This window comes from Balaenoptera acutorostrata, chromosome 20 (genome assembly GCF_949987535.1).
Source record: "Balaenoptera acutorostrata chromosome 20, mBalAcu1.1, whole genome shotgun sequence".
NCBI classification, from domain to species: Eukaryota; Metazoa; Chordata; class Mammalia; order Artiodactyla; family Balaenopteridae; genus Balaenoptera; species Balaenoptera acutorostrata.
This window is the reverse complement of record NC_080083.1, coordinates 52986143-53007053: the sequence shown is the minus strand read 5'-3', so window position 1 is coordinate 53007053 and position 20911 is coordinate 52986143. Positions and strand designations below refer to the sequence as shown.

Here is a 20911-nt window from a genome sequence, read left to right as displayed (position 1 = left end):
AGTTTCCTATTTCCTCCGAGTTGCTTTTATCTCTTGGTATGTTTTAATATCTATTTTTCATGTTAGAGACTTTCCCCATCTGTCTAGAAGTTCTTGTTTATCTGTTTATATTAAGAGAGGTGCCTGACACGCTAATGGAAGATTCTGAGGGTGGTGTGGCTAGGCTTTGAAATAGCCTGTATCTTTAGCTCCTCTCTCTTGGGCTGCTTAGATCGCCAGTCTCTTGCCTGGAAGGTATAGGCCCCGCTGCCAGGTTTTGGGAGTCGAGAGAGAAATGAGGTCTGGAGGGTTCTCAGCATCCAATATGTATATCTAGTCTTACCGCCTTCCTTCTTCCTGTATCCTCTGTTCTCCTTTCTTCTTAAATTTAATGGTACGTACCGTCTGTTAGCTTCCTGACAAAGCATACGTGCCTGGAAATGCCTTTATTCTGCCATGTACCTGAGACCCCCAATGCAGAGAGCCCTCCGTGTTATCCTCTCTAAAATATAAACCACCCATTGCTTGCCAGGGTGGACGAGGTGCCATCAACCTGCCGTATGGAATGGGTAGGGATGAAAATGAGGCTATTTGATGACTTCTTAAGCAGACTTTCAGCCCAGTCCTCCTTATTTTATCACCACCTCCCAAATTCCAGTTACCTGTGCAGCCAGTGTCTGTGCATTGGGGGAAGTCTGTGACACCAGACACCTGGCAGACTCAGGTTTCCCCACCATGGGCTAGGACCCCACGTTCTGAGGCTTAAGACGTCATTTACCCCCTAGCACATCTGCTTTTCAAGTTCCCAAATTTTGTTGCTGTGATCTCCTTTTCTATCCTTCCCAGCCCTGTTGCTTTATGGCTTTTGAAAAACAATCTCTTTTCTATCATTGGAACAGAATGTGGGGTGGGAGTGGAAGCATGTGCAGATGTCAGACTGTCATCTTCTCCCAGAAATTGCAAAGCTTTCTTTGTCATGAAAATTGACGAGCAAGGTGAGGGTGGAGACTTAGGGATTCTTATTGAGAACAATGCCAGCAAGTGTGTTCACTTGCATTTCCTTAAGAGCAACGAGGGGAGTAAAAACTGGGAAAGTAAAATGAAATGATACCATGACTAGAGGTTTGACTTCTGACATTCTCTTATGGTTTCAAAAGTGGATTTTGGAGAGATTGCTGAAAGACATTCGGAAGACCTCAGCGGGAAAAGATTAAACCAAGTCGTGACAGTGAGCTTGTCAGCCACCTCCCTCGACTCGACGTGGACAACACATTACAACCTGAGCCCTGAAGTCCAAGAAATGGCCAGAAATGCAGACTTGCTAAAGGACAGCCACATCTTCCAGATCTTCTGGAGAGAAGCCGCCCAGGAGCTGAGTGAGCCAGAGGAGGAGTTGGAAAGGAAAATATTTCACCCTGAAGAGATGTATCAATATTTATATGGTCCTTGTTTCAAAAGGTTTACGCAACTGTATCAGGATCTGAAGTCAGGGGAGGTCACCTTTGGGGAAATCGATGACATCTTCAAAGACTTTGTGAATAAATACAGCGACCTAACTAAAGACCTCCAGACCATGTGTGCTCTGTACCCCAGTGACCAAAAAGATTGGATCAAGGAGCGAGTCCGGCAGATCGAGGAATACCATCACCTGCATCAGGCTGTCGACTCAGCCAAGGTCATCTTGAAGGTCAAAGAGAATTTGGCCCTGACCGGCGACTTTGGTGTTCTCCACACCTTACTAAGCTTTGTAAGTTATTTACTGGGGACTACTGGGGGTGGGGGTGGCGGGGGTGCCGCTCTCAAGCTCTTAATAACTGGGCAAGATGATGTCGCAGCTTCCTTCAATGTTATTTGCATTTTATTCGATGCCTGAATATGCCAAGGGCTTCGTTTTTACCTTTGTTTACCAATAGTGTGACTGTTTTGGCTAGTGTGGGTTTCCTTGGATTGGCAGGAGGATCATGAATTTAGGAAAAGGCAATGATCCTCTTTTAGTCATCTGATATTTGTAAAGAGTCACCTGAGCTCTTTAGGTTCTAGAAGCCAAAAAGCCATTTGTTTTGTCAGCTCTCCACATCTAGTGCTTAGCTGGGAGCGGCACATGGTAAGTTACCTGTTACAGTTAAGAAGTGAGTCTTTTGCTTTCTGATTTTTTAGGTGAGCGTTTATAAGGTATACGGTGACCTATATTATTGTGTAGACAGGTATGATGAGGACTAAAATTTAGCACAAAATTTGGAATTTGGCACATGTAAGCTTGAAGCCCAGCAGCGTGTTCTTGAGTAGGTCACTGTCCTGGTCCTTCTTTTCTTTACCTAGAAAATAGAAAAAATTACAAGGTGCACCTGGCAGGGTTCTTGTGTAGGTTTGCTTAGCAGAATGCCAGGTGCAGAGGAACTGTAGTTACTATGGATCGAGGGGGGACAGCAAGAGCGGCTACAGTGTCCAATCTGGGATAAGAGCTTCAGGCACCTGCCAATCCCGGAAGTTTGGTGGGAAGGACTGTTGGGATGGTCAACATTGTTGTTTTGGGGGGTCCAGGAGCCAGCTCCAGCGCCCATACAACCTTCTGTTGCAGACTCTCTTTGACAACTTTCTTTGATGACTTTCTTAGACTGTCTTGGACAACTTTCGCCACGAAAAACTGGACCGGATCAACCAGCAGCTTATCCGTGCCAAAAAGCTGCTGCAGGACGTCAGTGAGACCCGGTGTCAGTGTCTGAAGGAGCTGTCCCGGAGGAAGGAGTTCATCGGCTGGGTCCGGGAGGCTCTCGGAGGTACAGTCCATCACTGTGGTGGCTGGAAGTCTGGAGCATATTTAGATGGTTCATAGGGTGGTCTTCCTAAACTTATGGGCAGCCCCTCCCCTTGATCATGTTCTGAGTAAAGGACCATGAGATGCCATCTGCATTTTTTTAATTAAAACATTTTAATTGAAATACATTTGCCATGTAGCATCGTGTAAAGTTAGGGCGTATGGCACATTGATTTCATACATTTATATCTTGTAATATGATTGCCATTGTAACAATAATTCGCCCCACTATCACGCCCTATAATTCTCCTTTCCTCTTAGTGATGGTAATAATTAAGTCTAGTCTCTTAGCAAGTTTTCATCTGTATTCTTTGGTAAATGTGCAGGGTGTGCCTCGTTGATTGTAGGTAGCATTTATATCAGGACAGTATAGCTCATTTTCTGGTGTAAAAACTATTTCCTTGGCTACTTTTTTTCCCTCTCACTCTGGATGCTTGCTGTGAACGGCAAGGGATCATTTTCTTTAAAATTGTGTCCCTTTAGCTTTTTCCTCCGGTTGATTTTTACTAGAAGCCAAGGCGAGCTTGTCTTGGCTTAATCACATCTACCTGTTGTTGTGCAAGGGCTTGGCAGTCTTTTTAACTCTGTGGCTTTGGTGATTTTGGCAGAATTAATTCATGGAGGGGAGATGGAGCCAGGGAAGAGGGAAGGTGGACAGCCCTGGTGTGCAGGGACAGGGGAGGGGCCGCCTGCTCATCTCATCACAGACTCGCTGCTTTCAGCTGTGGGCTCCTCGGGCCACAGTGATGCACAGATTTCGATTAGTGAGCAGCCGTTTTTTATAGATAACTGTCAACATGTTACTGTCTTTTTCGTAACGAAACGGCAATATTGTGTGATTACATGAAGTAAGATACAAAAAAGCCCCATGCAATGCCTGGACATTGATGCTGTTCAGTAAGGTCAGGTATCGGTCAGCAGTATCAACATAAATGGCAAAAAAAACAACAATGCCCCAGGTTCTTATCGAAAGCAAAAAGTGGATAAAAACCCTAAAAATCCACTGAATATCCATTTATGCTTCAGTAAGGACCATTGTCCCGGATTTGAGGCTCATGTCATCACGGGGTAGCCCTGCACTCACCTGCCTCTCCCTCCCCAGGCATCACGGAGCTGAAAGTGTTCGTGGACTTGGCCTCCATCTCTGCGGGGGAGAATGACATCGACGTGGATCGGGTGGCTTGCTTCCACGATGCTGTGCAGGGCTTTGCACCCCTGCTGTATGAGCTGGACACGAGTGCGGGTTTCGATGAATTCATGCAACACCTGAAAGAGCTGTGGAAGGCTCTGGATAATGACCACCACCTGCCCCAAAAACTGGTGAGTCTTATTTCTGGCTCCAAAATAGATTAAGTTTAATAAAGCATCGCTTAGAAACACTAGGGGCATGACTGCCAACTATTGCACTCTCACATGGCAGGTTTTTAATGCAGTCATTTAAAAGGATGTTTAAAAACAGTTTCTTCCTATATGGAAATGCTTTCTCTGTCTTATTATGTTAGAAAATTGGATACAAAACTGCATGTAAATTAGAGTGATTTCTACTATGCGAAAAGAATGGGAAAAAAAGACTGAAAGGAAATATGTTAAAATGTTACCAGTGGCTTTCTCTGAATGGTGGTAATTGTTACTTAATTCTCTATGCTTTTTGGTATTTTCCATGCTTTCCACAATTGGTACAGATTCACTTTTAATCAGAAAAAATAAACATTTCCCTGTAAGTAAACCATCTGCACAGGGCCCAAGCAGGCCCATAGTATTGGGTTGGCCAAAAAGTTCGTTCTGGTTTTTCTGTAAGCTGTTCGGAAAAACCCGAACGAACTGTTTGGCCAACCCAATACATAGCTTGTGTAACAGGGTGGTTGGAGCCCCACAAGGGATGGGGGAGCAAAAGAGGAATGGAAGGAGCAGCAGAGCTCACAGCCTTGTTACAGCCAGCATCATCCCCAGCTGGGGGCCCGGCACAACGCTGCCTTCTCACAGAGAGCTGGGTTCATGCCTGTCCCTCCCCATCCATGTATCCAGGGCACCGGGTGAGAACACAGGGGAGCAGCCCATTGCAGGAACACCTCCTGACAAGTGTCCCAAGAGGGAGAGCCAAAGCCCGTGGCAGTGGTGGGCAGCAGATGAGGGAGGCCTCCCCTGTGGGTGATGGCATGCTGAGCCGGAGAAGGGGAGGAGGAGTTTGCCCCTGGAAGGCAGAGGTGGAGGGAGTGGCAGGAAGAAGATCACTTGTAAGCTGCGGCCCATTTTCTCTCCTTCTGTCCCAACAGTGTGACTCTGCCCGGAACCTAGAGTGGCTGAAGACAGTGAAGGAGAGTCACGGGTCTGTGGAGCTGTCATCCCTGTCCCTGGCGACAGCAATCAACAGCAGAGGCATCTATGTGATCAAGGCTCCCACGGATGGCCAGAAGGTGAGCCCCACATCCCAGGCACAGCTGCAGGTGGCTCTTACAGGTTGCTGTCCTCAGGGGCGGGGGGTGGGGGTCTCTGCCTCTCAAAAATGACCTCTGATTGTGTACTGTTCCACAGATTTCCCCAGACACAGTTCTACACTTAATCCTTCCTGAGGGCCACGGAGGCCACGAGGAGGTGCGAGACTACTCTTTAGAAGAGCTGAAGGAGCTTTTGAACAAATTGATGCTGATGTCTGGCAAGAAAGATCACAACAATGCTGAAGTCGTAGAGGTGTTTTCTGAGGTAAGGATTTGTATCTATGCTGGAGCAGGTGTCCTATTCCCATCTGTTTGGGCTGAGGACTCTCACTGCTGAGGTGCCTGGGAAAGTCGGAAGAGTTTGAGTTTGTATTTATTTATTTATTTTTAAAATTTATTTATTTTATTTATTTATTTTTGGCTGTGTTGGGTCTTCGTTGCTGCGCGCAGGCTTTCTCTAGTTGCGGTGAGCGGGGGCTACTCTTCGTTGAGGTGCGCGGGCTTCTCATTGCGGTGGCTTCTCTTGTTGTGGAGCACGGGCTCTAGGCACACGAGGCTTCAGTAGTTGTGGCTCACAGGCTCTAGAGCGCAGGCTCAGTAGTTACTGAACACGGGCTTAGTTGCTCCGCGGCATGTGGGATCTTCCCGGACCAGGGCTCGAACCCGTGTCCCCTGCATTGGCAGGCGGATTCTTAACCACTGCACCACCAGGGAAGCCCTGAGTTTGTGTTTAATTCATAGAAATCACTCTGCTCTTAAACCCATGGAGAGTGGAGCCAGTGGGTCTGCAGAATGCATGTATTTGGAATTCATGACCCAAAGAGATGTTGATTTACTCTGTAAATCAGCAAGCATCCCAAAATACTTAAAGATGTAAATGTACATCCTTCATGAAAATCCAAAGTAATCATAATGATAAAGGCATATCGGTTTATGTAATGGTCTCTCCTTTTGGTTATGAGTTTTTTCCTTAAAGTTCATTTGTATTTTATAAATGGTTTCCTTTATCTTTACAACGTATTGCTTCCTAAAGAAGAGACTGTGGAAATGAGGAAGGAAGGCCTTCTGTGATCAATCTTGTGCTCGATATCACACAGTGAACCATGGAGAAACACGAACCCCAGCCCTTCAAATTATCAATCTGTTTGTGTTATTCTAGACTGATGTGTCAGCTCTGTGACGTCTGCCTCCTGCTTCCATTTGCAACAGGTGTTTTGCAACGTGCAGCGGCTTGTCCAGTCCTTTATAAACCTTTACTCTGCTGGAAATATGCTGTTCAGGGCCTGGACGGCCAAGGTGTACTGCTCCCCCCAGAAGAGTGCCTCCATCCAGATGGACTTCGGTCTGGAGCTCGTGAGCCAGCTCGTGGAGAGCGGGCCAGTCGCTGAGCTGCTCGAGACCCTCTGCCGGCAGATGGAGGACTTCCTGGACCGCTGGGAGAGATTCGTGGCAGAGAAGCGAGCTGAGCACTTTTACCTCAACTACTATACTGCCGAGCAGCTGGTTTACCTGGGCTCGGAGCTCGTGAAGCAGGTGCCCAGCAGTGCCGCCCTCACCATGCTCTCCTTCATCAAAGGCAACTGCACCTCAAGGGACGTCTCGGAGGCCTGCCGGGGGCCCGATGGCAGGGCCGCCACACACCAGGAGAGTACAATGGTTGAAGGATTGCCACTGTTGCTCTTCTCTGAGCCCAGACTGGTGGACAAGCTGAGGGTCATCATGAAGCAGTCGATGACGTGCATGAGTGTCCTCCTGCCTCACTGCCTGGACCTGGAGGCCCTTGGCCACTGTCTGGCTCGCCTGGCGAGGATGGCTGGGCCCCCTGTGCAGCGGGAGCTCCCCAGAGGCCTGCAGGACGGCCAGCCGAATCTCATCGTCTGTGGCCACTCTGAGGTGCTGCCAGCCGCCCTGGCCATCTACATGCAGGCCCCGAACCAGCCCCTGCCCACCTACGACGAGGTGCTGCTCTGCACCCCAGAGACCACGTTCGAGGAGGTGGCGCTGCTCCTGCGTCGCTGCCTGACCCCGGGCTCCCAGGGACTCAGGGTCTACAGCCTACTGTACGCAGACCAGCTGAGCTACGAGGTGGCCTGCCGGGCGGAGGAGCTCTTCCTGAGCCTGTGCCTGCAGCGCCACCAGGAGCACTACCGGCTCGTGATGGTGTGTGACTGTGAGCGGGAGCACTGCTACCTCCCCTCGGCCTTCAGCCAGCACAAGGTTCTTGTCACCCCCCAGGCGCCCCTCAAGGACATCCAGGCCTACCTGGCTCACCACTTTCGGGTCCCGGAACAGACCCCGTCAGCCGCTGCCGCGTTCCGGGACCACATGTGTGTTGGGATCGTGGCCTCGCAGAGAGCGGGTGTCGGTAATGATGGCTGCTGGGTCCCTGAGTCCCAGGGACCACCTGATGGCCCTTCCCTGTCCAATGGGGTGGGGCGGTGAGCTCAGATGAGCCCTTTTGCAGGTGGGGAAACTGAGTCTCCAGAGGACTGACTCACCTGAAGTTGTAAATCGGGACCCGTACTGGAGCGGGACACCGTTTCTCACATGGTTTCCAGCTTGGCTGAGCCATCTTCCTCCTTTAAACTAGCATCTCTGCAGTTTCCTCTTTTTTTTTTTTAAGTCCATTGGCTACTTTGGGGTTGGTGTGGGTCCTGAGCAGGCTGAGGTATAATTACTCCGTCTTGAGAAGAAACGGATGCCTCTGCCTTCAGTCAGCATCATGATTTCCATTCTGTTGACTGTATCCCTTTAACGGTACTACCTTCTTTCCAGTGAAACTTGCTCCCCGCCCCCCGGGAGCGACCTCTGCTGTTTCTGTCCTTACACTCAGACTGCCATCCTTAGTCCCGGGAAGCAGCAAGGATGGTGGGTGGGTAACAGCAAGGAAATCTGAGGGTTCGAACGTGCGTCCTTTAACCCGATGTTAGGTGCATCAGTTTTGAATTTTGTACAAAGAGAAACGATTTGTAGTGACTCTTTCTGGACATTCTCACTCTTGATCCGCAGCCCTGGCATCTAATTTTTGTATGTTCACGTCACAGGAAGGTCTCTCTTTGTGAAGAGGTTGCACGGCCAACTGAAAATGAAGTTTAATGGAGAAAAAGTGCCTCTAAAAATTATTCGATTGATCAACCCTCAGGTGGATGAGAATGAAGTCCTGGGCTCCCTCCTGCCTTTCCTGGACGCCCGGTATCGGAGGAGACCCATTGTATTCCACTTTGACGTGACCTCTTCAGTAAGTGCCCTCAGGTTCTAACTGAGTGGCCCTGCTGGGAAAGACACAGCTCCCACATCCTGCCCTACCCCCTCCCCAGTATAAAGACTTGCTTCTTTGTACATGTATTGATACTCACTATCATCATATCAAAGAGCTGAATAAGAGGGTCCTTAGGGTTGGGAGGGTTGGTGTCTTTTGTGTAAGTATTTACAGACCCACGTCATTCTGTCTTTAGGTGCAGACTGGAATTTGGGTGTTTCTTTTCAAACTCCTCATTCTCCAGTACTTAATGGATGTAAATGGGAAGATGTGGCTTCGGAACCCATGCCACTTATATATTGTTGAAATCCTGGAAGGGAATTCGCTGCCACGGAGGCCTTTGAAGCTGGTGTGTATCAGGGCACTTTCATGTTACTGTTGGGGTGGGGGCTTTGATACGTTTTTGTGATTCCACACTTTTGCCTTAGCAAAGTAGCTGAGTGCAATGTTAGTAAAGACAAATCTTTAAACTTATTTTAAAATAATGCCTAGAATAAAAAGATTCTTTTATTAATTAGCAGTATCTTAGATTTGTTTTGTTCTCATCGGGATGGATGCTATATGTCTGGGTTAAATGCCAGTGGTGCTCGGAATGCAGAAAACTCATTTGCTAGGAGGAGCACCATCTTTCTTAATGGTAGCTGACAGGGAAAGGAGACTTTCATCATATCAGTTTCTTAACAAAAGGGAGTTTTATGTGGACACACACACACACATACACACACACACACACACACAGACACACACAGACACACGTATGTACTTGATGGAGAGATTTAGTTCCAAGAGGTTGGGTAGAAAAGGGCTTTGTGATCAACAGTACAGCTCATACGATGCCTGAATGTGCAAAAGGTAACACCCCATGCAAAGAGGAATCTACAGAAGTCCCTTCATGGAAAGTGATTTTTCATAAAGGTCCATGCAGTCTAGACCATGTGGAGGATTAAAACACAAAAACATTTTTTAGGAAATTCAGCCATAACTCATTTCATTTGTGTCTCTCCTTTCCAGAGTACACTTGTCCCGCAGTTCAATTTTCTAGACATCTTCCCCAAAGTCACGTGCAGGCCTCCCAAAGAAGTGATCAACATGGAGCTGGATCCTCAGTGGAGCTATGAAGAGCCAGGAATGGATCAGAGAGCGTTCTGCAGTGAAACACTCCAGAGACCTTACCAATATCTAAGGCGGTTCCATCAGAAAGAAAACCTAGACACATTTCAGTACCGAAAAGGCTCTGTTGAGGGCAACCCCGGTGAATGCATCCAACATCTCCTGATTTACTGTGGGGTGATAAACCCATCCTGGTCAGAGCTTTGGAACTTTGCTCGGTTCTTGAACTACCAGCTCCGAGATTGTGAGGCTTCTCTCTTCTGCGATCCCAGCTTTGTTGGAGACACTCTGGTGGGCTTCAAGAACTTTGTGGTCACCTTCATGATCTTCATGGCACGAGATTTTGCCACACCTACACTTCACACATCCGACCAAAGCCCAGGGAAGTACACGGTCACCATGGACGGGGTCAAGGAAAAAGATCTTGCCCCTTTCTCTCTCCGGAAGAGGTGGGAGTCAGAGCCCCACCCGTACGTGTTCTTCAACAGTGACCACACATCCATGACGTTCATAGGCTTCCATTTCCAGCCCAATCAGAACGGCGGTGTTGACGCCATTGACCGCTTGAGTGGGGAAGTAATCAAGAAGGATGTTATGACAGTGCAACTGTATGAGGGCCTGTTGCTTCAGAGGGTGCCCTTCAATGTGGACTTTGACCAGCTGCCCAGACATGAGAAACTTGAAAAGCTGTGCCTGGCATTGGGGATCCAGTGGCCCATCGACCCTGATGAAACATACGAGCTTACAACGGACAATATGCTTAAGATCCTTGCCATTGAGATGCGTTTCCGGTGTGGCATCCCTGTCATCATCATGGGAGAAACCGGCTGTGGGAAAACAAGACTCATTAAATTCCTCAGTGACCTGCGGCGTGGGGGTGCTGACACTGACACCATGAAGTTGGTCAAGGTTCACGGAGGAACAGCTGCCAACGTGATCTATTCCAAGGTCAGGGAGGCCGAAGCGCTCGCCTGCTTCAATAAGGACCAATTTCAGTTAGACACCATCTTGTTCTTTGATGAAGCCAACACCACGGAGGCCATAAGCTGCATCAAAGAGGTCCTGTGTGACCGCACAGTGGGTGGCAAGCCCCTGGTTAAGGATTCTGGCTTGCATATCATAGCAGCCTGCAACCCTTACCGGAAGCACACCCAAGAGATGATCTGCCGTCTGGAGTCAGCTGGATTGGGATACAGGGTTAGTGCAGAAGAGACGGCGGAGAGGCTTGGCTCCATCCCCCTGAGGCAGCTGGTGTACCGCGTTCACGCTCTGCCGCCGAGCCTGATCCCCTTGGTGTGGGACTTCGGACAACTGAATGACTCTGCAGAAAAGCTCTACATCCAGCAGATTGTCCAGAGACTGGTGAACTCCATCGTGATGGTGCAGAGCGAGACTCGTGTGATCACCGAAGTGCTTTCTGCCTCTCAGGGTTTCATGAGGAAAAGACAAAATGAGTGCAGTTTTGTCAGCCTCAGGGATGTGGAACGCTGTGTGAAAGTTTTCAAATGGTTTTATGACCACAGTGAGATGCTCTTGTCTAAGCTGGATTCCCTTCCCTGCGAGTCTGGTGTCATCCAAAATGACTTTGAGAGAGATCCCATCCTCTGGTCCTTGGTGCTGGCCATCGGGGTATGTTACCACGCCTCTTTAGAGAAGAAGGAATCTTATCGGAAAGCCATTTGCAAGTTCTTTCCAGAACCATATAATGATAGCAGGATTATCCTGCATGAGATAACACTAACCCAGGATCTTTTTCTGAATGACGTATCTCTGAGGAAAACCATCGCTAAGAACTTGGCTTTGAAGGAGAATGTCTTCATGATGGTTATCTGCATCGAGCTCAAGATTCCTCTCTTCCTGGTGGGCAAGCCTGGCAGCTCCAAATCTCTCGCCAAGACCATCGTGGCAGATGCCATGCAAGGCCAGGCTGCGCACTCGGACCTATTCCGGAGCCTGAAGCAGGTCCATCTGGTGTCGTTCCAGTGTAGCCCTCATTCCACCCCACAGGGCATTATAGGCACCTTCAAGCAGTGTGCCCGCTTCCAACAGGGGAAGGACCTGGAGCAGTACGTCTCCGTGGTGGTGTTAGATGAGGTTGGACTGGCAGAAGACTCGCCCAAAATGCCCCTGAAGGCTCTGCACCCACTGCTGGAAGATGGATGCATTGAAGACGATCCCGCCCCCCACAAAAAAGTTGGCTTCATAGGCATTTCCAACTGGGCCCTGGACCCCGCCAAGATGAACAGGGGTATTTTTGTGTCACGTGGCAGCCCCAACAAGAGAGAGCTCATTGAGAGCGCCAGGGGAATTTGCTCTTCAGAGCCCCTCGTCCAAGAAAGAATCCGAGGATACTTTGCATCCTTTGCCAAAGCCTATGAAACGGTATGTAAGAGGCAGGACAAGGAGTTCTTTGGGCTTCGTGACTACTACAGCCTCATCAAAATGGTGTTTGCCGCGGCAAAAGCCTCTAATAAAGAGCCTTCCCCTCAAGACATTGCACAAGCTGTCCTTCGGAACTTCAGTGGCAAAGACGACATCCATGCCCTGGATATTTTTTCATCCAATTTACCCGAGGCAAAGTGCACAGAAGAAGTCAGCACCATGCATTTGATCCAGCAGAACATATACGGTGATCTTCAGAAGGCGTCTGGCAGAGAGCTGGACGACTCCGAATCCCGCTACCTGCTTGTGCTGACCAGAAACTATGTGGCCCTGCAGATCCTGCAGCAGGCGTTCTTCAGTGCAGACCAGCCAGAGATTATTTTTGGATCCAGTTTTCCCAAGGACCAAGAGTACACCCAGATCTGCAGAAATATCAACCGAGTGAAGATATGCATGGAAACCGGCAAGATGGTGGTGCTGCTCAATCTACAGAACCTCTATGAGAGCCTCTATGATGCGCTCAATCAGTACTACGTCTACCTCGGCGGCCAGAAGTACGTGGACCTCGGTCTGGGGACCCATCGGGTCAAATGTCGGGTTCACCCAGACTTCCGCTTGATAGTCATTGAGGAGAAAGATGTCGTCTACAAACATTTTCCCATCCCCCTCATTAACCGGCTGGAGAAGCACTATCTGGACATCAACACTGTTTTGGAGAAATGGCAGAAGAATATCGTGGAAGAGCTCAAGGTCTGGGTGGAGAAGTTCATAGATGTGAAAGCAGAGCAGTTTCTAGCCAGACCCAAATACAGCCCTTCTGATGTCTTCATGGGCTACCACTCAGACACATGTGCCTCTGTGGTGCTCCAGGTCATAGAGCGGCTAGGGCACAAGGTCTTGACTGATGAGCTTTACCAGAAGGTATCTGAGCAGGCCAAATTGGTGCTGCTGGATTGTGCCACACCTGATGCTGTGGTTCGGCTGAACGCTTCCTCACTAGGCCTGTTCACCGCACAGTCCCTGTCGCAAGTATACTATTACGAGCAGCAGCATAACTCCTTTGCAGACTTCTTCCAGGCTCACCTTTGCACGATGGATTCGGAGCGCCGTGCCGTCTTCACAGAGGTGATTATCTTTCTATATTTTACCCTTTTTCTCTTTTACCTCAGGGTCCTTGACTCGCTAGCATCAAGAATTCAAGATTCTTTGCAAGTCAGTGTATAGGAACCGTAAATGAATGTGTTGAGACTTTTGGTTCCTCTCCATGGCAAGTGCAAGGAGACCTGTATATTTATACATGTTAGTTTAACCAAGTTTTGAGTGCCCATTTTTGTGCAGTGCTGTGCACAGTGTTCACTTCAACAAATGAGGTACCACATTCGAGTACTCTGGGGATATAAAGATGAATTAACACAGGGCTTGTCCTTGGTCTACATACAGTGTAAGGTGGAAAGACACTCATGAACGGGTACTGTTGACATCCTATGATAGTGCTATCCACAGAGGCAAAGAGGAGCAACACAGATCAGGATATGAGGTCGCATGAACCCATCTTTAAGAGATGACCGTCAAGCTAATTGTAAAGTATGGTTGGGAAGGTATTATAGGCAGAGGACCTTATTTGAGCAAGGATGTCAAGGTTTAAAACAACACAGTCTGTGCAGGAAACCAGGAGTCAAACGCTGATGAAGCTTAAAGTTCAAGGCTGCGAGTGCTGAGAGATGGGGATGAGATATAGCCAGAGAGACTTCATGGAGGGTCTTGTCAGTGGCACCAAGGAGCTTTTTCTTTCTTGTATAGAGGGGAGTGATGGAGAAATGTGTGTGGAGATGTGTCCCACTGCCTGAGAGAGGGAGGAAAAAGTCTGATAAAAGACTCACAGAAAAGATAGACCAGTAGGGAGGCTGCAGTACCAGTTCAGTCAAAGTAGAGGATGGATGGGTGGAATTGAGACATAGTAAGGATGCAGATTGGCAGAGGTAATGATTGATTCCATATAGCGGCTCTGGGAGATGGAGGAGGCTAGACATTACTCCCTGGATTCTTCCTTGGATGACCAAAAGTTTGGTTAATCACAATCTAGGTATGAGCAACAAGTTTGGCAGAGGCAGTGGTGAATTCCATTTGGGATGGGCTTTGATGTTCCTGTAACATCTAGGTAGACTATCATGCAGTTGGATATAGGAATAGGAAGCTCAGTGGTAAGGCCAGCCTGGAGATAATAATTCAGGACCTAGGATATTAGCATGCCCTTAAGGAGTGTAATTGTTGCACTGTGCAGTGTGATCCAGTGGCAGGGGAGAACTGCTAACAGCTGTGGGAAGAAAGGGACATGAATGGCCAACTCCATCTGAAAGTATGAAGTAAGATTGCAAAGGAGAAATGGCATTTGTTCTGAGCCCTAAGGTATCATCAGAACTGTCAGTAGGATCCAAAGTAGGAAAAGACACTGGAGTCTAGGAAGAAGACTTGAAGGCATCTTAGGGACAGGGTGACTCTTCTCTCCAATACGTTTGATCCTGTTTGTTCTGTTTACCTCAGCACTGCCTCGTTTTGGAAAACTCCACTAGGTTTGTATTCTTTTCTCTCTGTGTACCAACTGCACAATGAGGAGCCCATAGAAGATATTTGCTGAACATCCTCATGTTTCTGGGATCTAAACCTAGCGGATGTGCAACGCTTTCTTGCATTCCAGCAAATTATTTGCATTTCCTGCCTTTGCAGATCACAACGTTCTCCAGACTGCTAACCAGTCATGACTGTGAACTTTTAGAATCAGAAGTAAAGGACAGGGCTCTGAAACTCACCATCCTGTCACTGCAGCAGTTTGACACCGAGTACTCCTTCCTCAGGGAAGTCCGGTGAGGGTCCCTGCCTTCCCCTCCCATTCCTCTCCCTCCTCAGGATCCATCACTTTGTATTTCATATGTATGGCTATGGTAACCACTGGTGTTCTCACCAGTTTTGGTTAGTGAACCTTGAGGACATGTGACTCTGAAAAGGATGTCGTTAAATTCTCCAGGTGTCCTTCTCATCTCTTATCCTCTGCGAAAACAGCCCTCTCTGAATCCAGCATCCTTATGCCTCATTGGGAGGCATTTATTGGGGCTTTTTTTTTTCTCCACTGGATTGTCTACTCACCTTACTTACAGAGGAAAATCCCACCTGAATAGTTTTTCTATATACCCCTTCTATTTCCCATCACTTTGGAGAATATTATCATCAATTTTTAGGACAGAAAACTCACTTGGATAATTTCCTTTTTCTTTCAGAAACTGCTTAGCTCACAAAGCCAGTTATAAAATCCTCATTATTCAAACAAATTTTGAAGATGGAATTCACAGTGCTCAGCTCATCGCTTCAGCAAAGTATGTTTTTGTTATTTTTCTCAGAAACTACGTAGGAAACTCCAAATTTATTCAGGAGCTCCTAAAGAATTTCTTCCCTGAAAACTGTATAGTATCAGAATAAACATAAAAATAAGAATAAAAATTATTCTCCCTTTTTATTCCTCTAAATGTGGACTAGAGAAACAAAGAGAGAAAAGGCTCATAACAACACAAAAATAGCCAAATGCAAGAAGTGTAAATAACAGAATATTAGCAGGATATAAAAGAGTATCCTTGGAACATATGTTAGCAGACATAATTTGGTCATTATTCATTTTAAATTACATGATATGAATTTATTGCAAGTTGAAGGGCCATAATGGTATTTAAATGCTTTCAGTTGTATTTGTTGGGCAGCTTTATATTGTTTGTAGGGGAAATTTGATACTTTTAGAATTAACTACGTTCCCTTATTACTTGATGTTAAAGTAAAAGTAATTTCTGGACCTTCTAAAGCATTGGAAACCATATTTCATATCTTGGTTGTCTTTGGCCATTGGTTGTCTGTTCACAGAACTCTGTTTCTTGAAATGAAAAGGTCCGCCAGCCTTACCTTAGTAACATCAGAGCAAGCCCATCAAGGATTGTAAGATAGGGTTCCTGACCAATAAAAAAAAAATGCCATTTCAAAGCAGAGGGATGCAAGAATGGGGGAAAGAGATGAGCCTACTTAGAGAGGTCTTGCTCCCATTCTCTTGTAAGAGAGGATAACAAGCTTGAGGGTATGAAATCTATTTAAAGCTAAAAAAATGTGAGGTGGAAAAAAAAAAAAAAAAATGTGAGGTGGAACTTGACTGCTCCGAGGACACCCTTCAGCCATTTTACAACATCCGTTTTGTTTATTTTCTTGGTTTTTGTTTTGATTTATTTTGTCTTTGCTTGTTTGTTTTTAAAATAGGTATTCTGCTATAAATGAAATCAACAAGATACAAGGAAATAAGGACTATGTCTTAGTCTATTTCATCACAAAACTGTCCCGGATGGGAAGTGGAACGTCCTATGTAGGATTCCATGGAGGTAGGATCAAAATATTAGTGAATATGTTTGTTTAATGATGTTTAAGTTATTTCCAATTTGGTCCTATGATGTACAAAGTCTGACATTGGAACATTAATATTAATCTCAACAATATTTTTTTCAGATGCAATTTAGATTTCTTACTGCTGATTAATGCAAAAAACACTCATCTTTGGACTGGCTGTTCCAACATATAGCACTTCTTTCATCACTTGTCGATAAACACTTGATTAATCTCTGGTTCCTCACCTTTTACTATATGGATAATGCAGAGAGATAGTTCCAGCTAACAGTGTTATGAATGCATGGATACTTTATGCCTGCTTCTGGGGTGGGGAAACGCTATCTTAAATCTCTCTCTCTCTTTTTCCTGAGGAATGAGCCACCAAATATTTATTACACAGGCACACCTCGTTTAATTGCACTTTGCTTTATTACACTTCACGGATACTGCGTTTTTTACAAATTGAAGGTTTTTTGGCCGAAAGGCCAAGTCTTTCGGTGCCATTTTTCTGAAAGTATTTGCTCGCTTCATGTCTCTGTGTCATATTTTGGTAATTCTCGCAATATTTCAAACATTTTCATTATCATATGTTCTATGGTGATGTGGGATCAGTGACCTTTGATGTTACTGCTGCGACTAGCTGAGGGCTCAATGAGGGTTAGCATTTTTTAGCAGTGCAGTATTTTTTTGGTTGTTTTATGTTTTTGTGTGTGCAATACAGTATTTTTTAATTAAGGCATGTACATTGTTTTTTGAGACATAATGCTATTGCACACTTAATAAAATACAGTATAATGTAAACATAACTTTTATAGGCACTGGGAAACCAAAAAAATTGTGTGATTCGATTTATTGTAATATTTGTTTTTTCGTGATGGTCTGGACCCGATCCCAAAGTATCTCCAAGGAATCCCCTGTATGAGAAAATTAGTATTCTAGAAATAGGCAAATAACAGTTTACTTTAATAATTTCATAGTTAATGGGGGCAAAGCTTGCCATTGTCTCATACCTCTCTACTAATTATGATACAGCAAGTTTAATAACAAATTTATAAAAGAATCACAAGCCTTCTTCAAATACTTTTTTACAAGGTAGTCATTTCAGTTCTTAAAACTGATTTTTATGCTAAAGTTGCTAACAGCTATAGCATGACATCTGTATGGTTCCTGTGTATATTGAAGAAATTAGACTTCAGGATACAAATCGTTCATTCAGCAGTGTGTTGAAACATCGGGTTGGTAGTGTATCCCTGCTTATGACTGACAGGAAGAAACCAGAGGAGACAGGGAAGCTTCTGGGGCTTGTTTTCCCAGGGCTGTGGCAGTCTGTACACATCGACGACCTCCGGAGATCCACAGTCATGGTTTCGGATGTGACTAAATTGCAAGATGTGGCCATCAGCCAGCTGTTTAAACCAGAAGATCAGCCTGAGTGTGAGTGTGGAGGAGAGGTCCTCGGGGAGACAGGATGGTGGGAGTGGCTGCAGGGAGGTGTGTGCGGCGCTGCGAGGATGGGACCTTAGGCTACCATTCCCTTGGGTCCAACACCTGCCCCTCGGCAAGAGCTCGGGACATGTTTGCTGAACTGAGCGATGATGAATCGAGGGCACTGTCTACTGCTTTCCAAGGCCAGGCGAAGACAGTATTTCCACAGAAAAGGTAGGTCTTTGCAGGTGCCTGTGGAACATGTCAGATTCTGTCTGCCCTGGCTCCCAGATCAGCCATCCGAGCCCAGGACGGAGGTTCGGGTTGCACTGGTGGACCACATCCAGTGGGCGGACAGAGGCTGATCTGCATGACTGACGGCCTCTCCTTTGGGGACCCTCCCCTGAGCTGGTGCCAGGGAACTCCCGGTGGTTAGAGCCCCAGCACACCATGTGGAGGCTGTTGCCGGCACTCCCCTTCCACCTCTGAACAGTAACTCCATTGTTTTGCTTCTTTGCAGTGGAGGTGGAACACAGGGCCCAAGACGATGGTGAGGAGGTGATGGAAACTGAGGCGGCTACATCAGGGGAAGTGGCAGAGGTGGAAATGGAGACAGAAGGTTCTGAGGCAATGGACAGCCCGACCTCTGGACCAGGCAGTGATGTGAGTTCTTGCTCTTGCTAGTCCTCTGAGCCTCCGTGCTGTTGGGCTGCCCTTCCTTAGACGTGTCCCCAGGGTTCTGAGGAGTGGACTCAGCTGTCCAGGGCTTAGCCCGGCACTCCTCCCCCTGCCACTGCAAGTACAGGTGAATTACCAGTACCAGATCTGACCTTGGCTTTTCCTGGTGTCCCCTGGTCAGTTTTGCTCTGATCCTTGACCACTGACGGGGTCCCCAGGCACACGGGATCATCTTGCAGTGGTTTCCTTTTTTTTTTTTTTTTTTTGGCTGCACCACGTGGGTTGTAGGATCTTAGTTCCCTGACCAGGGATTGAACCCAGGCCTACAGCAGTGAAAGTGCCCAAGCCTTAACCACTGGACCGCCAGGGAATTCCCTCACAGTGGTTCTAAGGGGAACTTGGCAAGGGCACGTGGCGGGAGCTTGGGCAGGAGGAACGCTGTGCCCCCTGCACACAGCGCTTAGACCTTGTCTCCCATGATGTGTCGCCTGGCTTCTCCTGACTTGTAAGTGACAGAAACGGAAGGCTTGATTGTCTCTGTCGACAGACACAGATCCTGGACACCACCAGGCTGCTGAGAAGCTGTATCCAGGGCGCCGTGGGCATGCTCAGAGACCAGAATGAGGGTTGTCAGCGCAGCATGCGGAGGGTGTCCATTCTCCTCAGCCTCCTAGACGAAGATGGTGAGTACACAGGTGTGGGGTCCCTCTTGCCCGCACGCCAGCCTGGGCTCCTCGTTTGGACCATGAATCATCCCCCCGCTGCAGCTTTCTGTGGCTCCCAGAAGCAGCTGGCCCCCTGGGAATCTAAGTGCACCTCTGGGATTTCTGTCGACTTGGCCTGCCCAAAGGAAATGGGCTTACCCTCCTGCTGGGGCGGGTCAGGGATGCAGAGCCTACCACTCGGTGCCCGGGGATGTGCTGAATGCACATCTGCTCTGCTTTTCCATAGCCGCTTTCTTACGGGTCGCCAAGATGCGCCTCTTTGTCCTTTTAAAGAAGCAAGAAGAGAACTACATCTACAACGTGAAGGACTGGGTGGTGAGGGAAGCCTCCAATCAGGACGCTCTGCAGGAAGCCGGCACGTTCAGGTACTGCCGTGTAAGGAAACCAGGGCTGGCTGTGGGGTGGACGCATGGCTCTCCCAGCCGAGGAGACGCTTCTTTCCAAACCTCTGAGAAATTCAGAGCTGTCAATATTTTTTCCCCAGAGCACAAGATGGTCTGGGTGGCAGTTACATGGGGTTTGCCAGACTCTTTTCTCTACTTTTGTGTGAGTTTCAATTTTTTCATAACACAGAACAAAACAAAACAACCCAGAACATCTGTTCTTGTTGGATGTAAACTTGTACCAGCATGTCCATTACCATAGAAATGGGTGCCTTTTTAGGTTAGTAAACTAAGGGAGGGAAGCGAAGTTGTTTTCCCAGGCCTCCTGCGTGAAGTTATTTGATAACTACAAAAATAAGACCCAGAGTATTCATTTGTTGTCCCTGCTCCTTTTTCTGCAAAACTTGACATTGTTTTCAAGACTAGCCCATGACAACCTCTGTGGCTGAGGCAGGGGGCACTTGCTCTGGATCCCAAATGGAAGATTCCACCCACCCCTGTCGGCAGGGTCGTCTTAGACCTGTGACTTCACCACTCTGGCCCTCAGTTTCTTCATCTCTGAGAGAAAGGTTAAGTCATCCAGAGGCTTGGATTCGGCAGGGGTGTGTCGCCTTCATGCCACTGGCAGGGGGGACACGTGGGAACATCCAGGGTTAAATGGACCACGTGAGCTTATTGATGTTGCGTTTGTGACTGTAGGGTTTTTCTGCTTCTGTGTTTTTCTGTAGTTAGCCTTAATTTCTTTCCTAATTGTACCTTCTGAAGGAACTTTATAAGATTAGATTTGGACCTAGAATTATTTTCATTTCCCTTGGTTCCTCTGTATGGATTTTACTAAATGCTTGATTTTACATAAATGCTTCTTAAAATCTGTATTTTCAGTGTACCCTTGACACCACCCCTTCACTTACTGAACTTCCCACATTTGCTGGTGTTCAAAGGGTGTTCAGAGTGGCAAGGGTGGCCCCACTTGTCACTGCTGTGCTGTTTGCTGTGCGTCAGGACTGGCCTCCTTGCACTCAGGGGCCACCATGGGATCCGACCAGCATCAGAGTCCAGGTGGAGCTCTGGGGCCTGCTGGCCCGTTCTCACAAGGCTTTGGAGGCTAACTGCTCCCCATCCGTGTGTTTTGGATTTCAGTCATTTGCCCTGTTGGCATTAAATAATCCAAATTGGGATAGTCTTTACACAGTCAGCCCTCCATATCCTCAGGTTCCAAATCCACAGAGTCAACCAACTGCAGGTCGAAAATGTTCGGAAAAAAAAAATCCAGAAAGTTCCAAAAAGCGAAACTTGAATTTGCCACATGC

At 47.3% G+C, this 20911-nt stretch overlaps 1 protein-coding gene across 10 annotated transcripts in view; it reads left to right on the top strand.

Annotated features, from left to right (window-relative positions):
- The window catches only part of RNF213 (ring finger protein 213), a 115771-nt gene that overhangs the window by 58018 nt on the left and 36842 nt on the right, over positions 1-20911 (top strand). For 9 of the 10 annotated variants that reach the window (XM_057536349.1, XM_057536355.1, XM_057536357.1 and 6 more), the window contains 16 exons: positions 1137-1726; positions 2594-2756; positions 3897-4114; positions 5068-5208; positions 5327-5494; positions 6439-7594; positions 8274-8467; positions 8685-8837; positions 9500-13105; positions 14705-14841; positions 15253-15348; positions 16268-16386; positions 17705-17824; positions 18336-18478; positions 19041-19176; positions 19445-19583. In XM_057536349.1, the coding sequence (XP_057392332.1) occupies positions 1137-1726; positions 2594-2756; positions 3897-4114; positions 5068-5208; positions 5327-5494; positions 6439-7594; positions 8274-8467; positions 8685-8837; positions 9500-13105; positions 14705-14841; positions 15253-15348; positions 16268-16386; positions 17705-17824; positions 18336-18478; positions 19041-19176; positions 19445-19583 (7279 nt within the window). The remainder of the gene's footprint in view (positions 1-1136; positions 1727-2593; positions 2757-3896; positions 4115-5067; positions 5209-5326; positions 5495-6438; positions 7595-8273; positions 8468-8684; positions 8838-9499; positions 13106-14704; positions 14842-15252; positions 15349-16267; positions 16387-17704; positions 17825-18335; positions 18479-19040; positions 19177-19444; positions 19584-20911) is intronic. The other variant, XM_057536353.1, reaches the window with a different exon arrangement.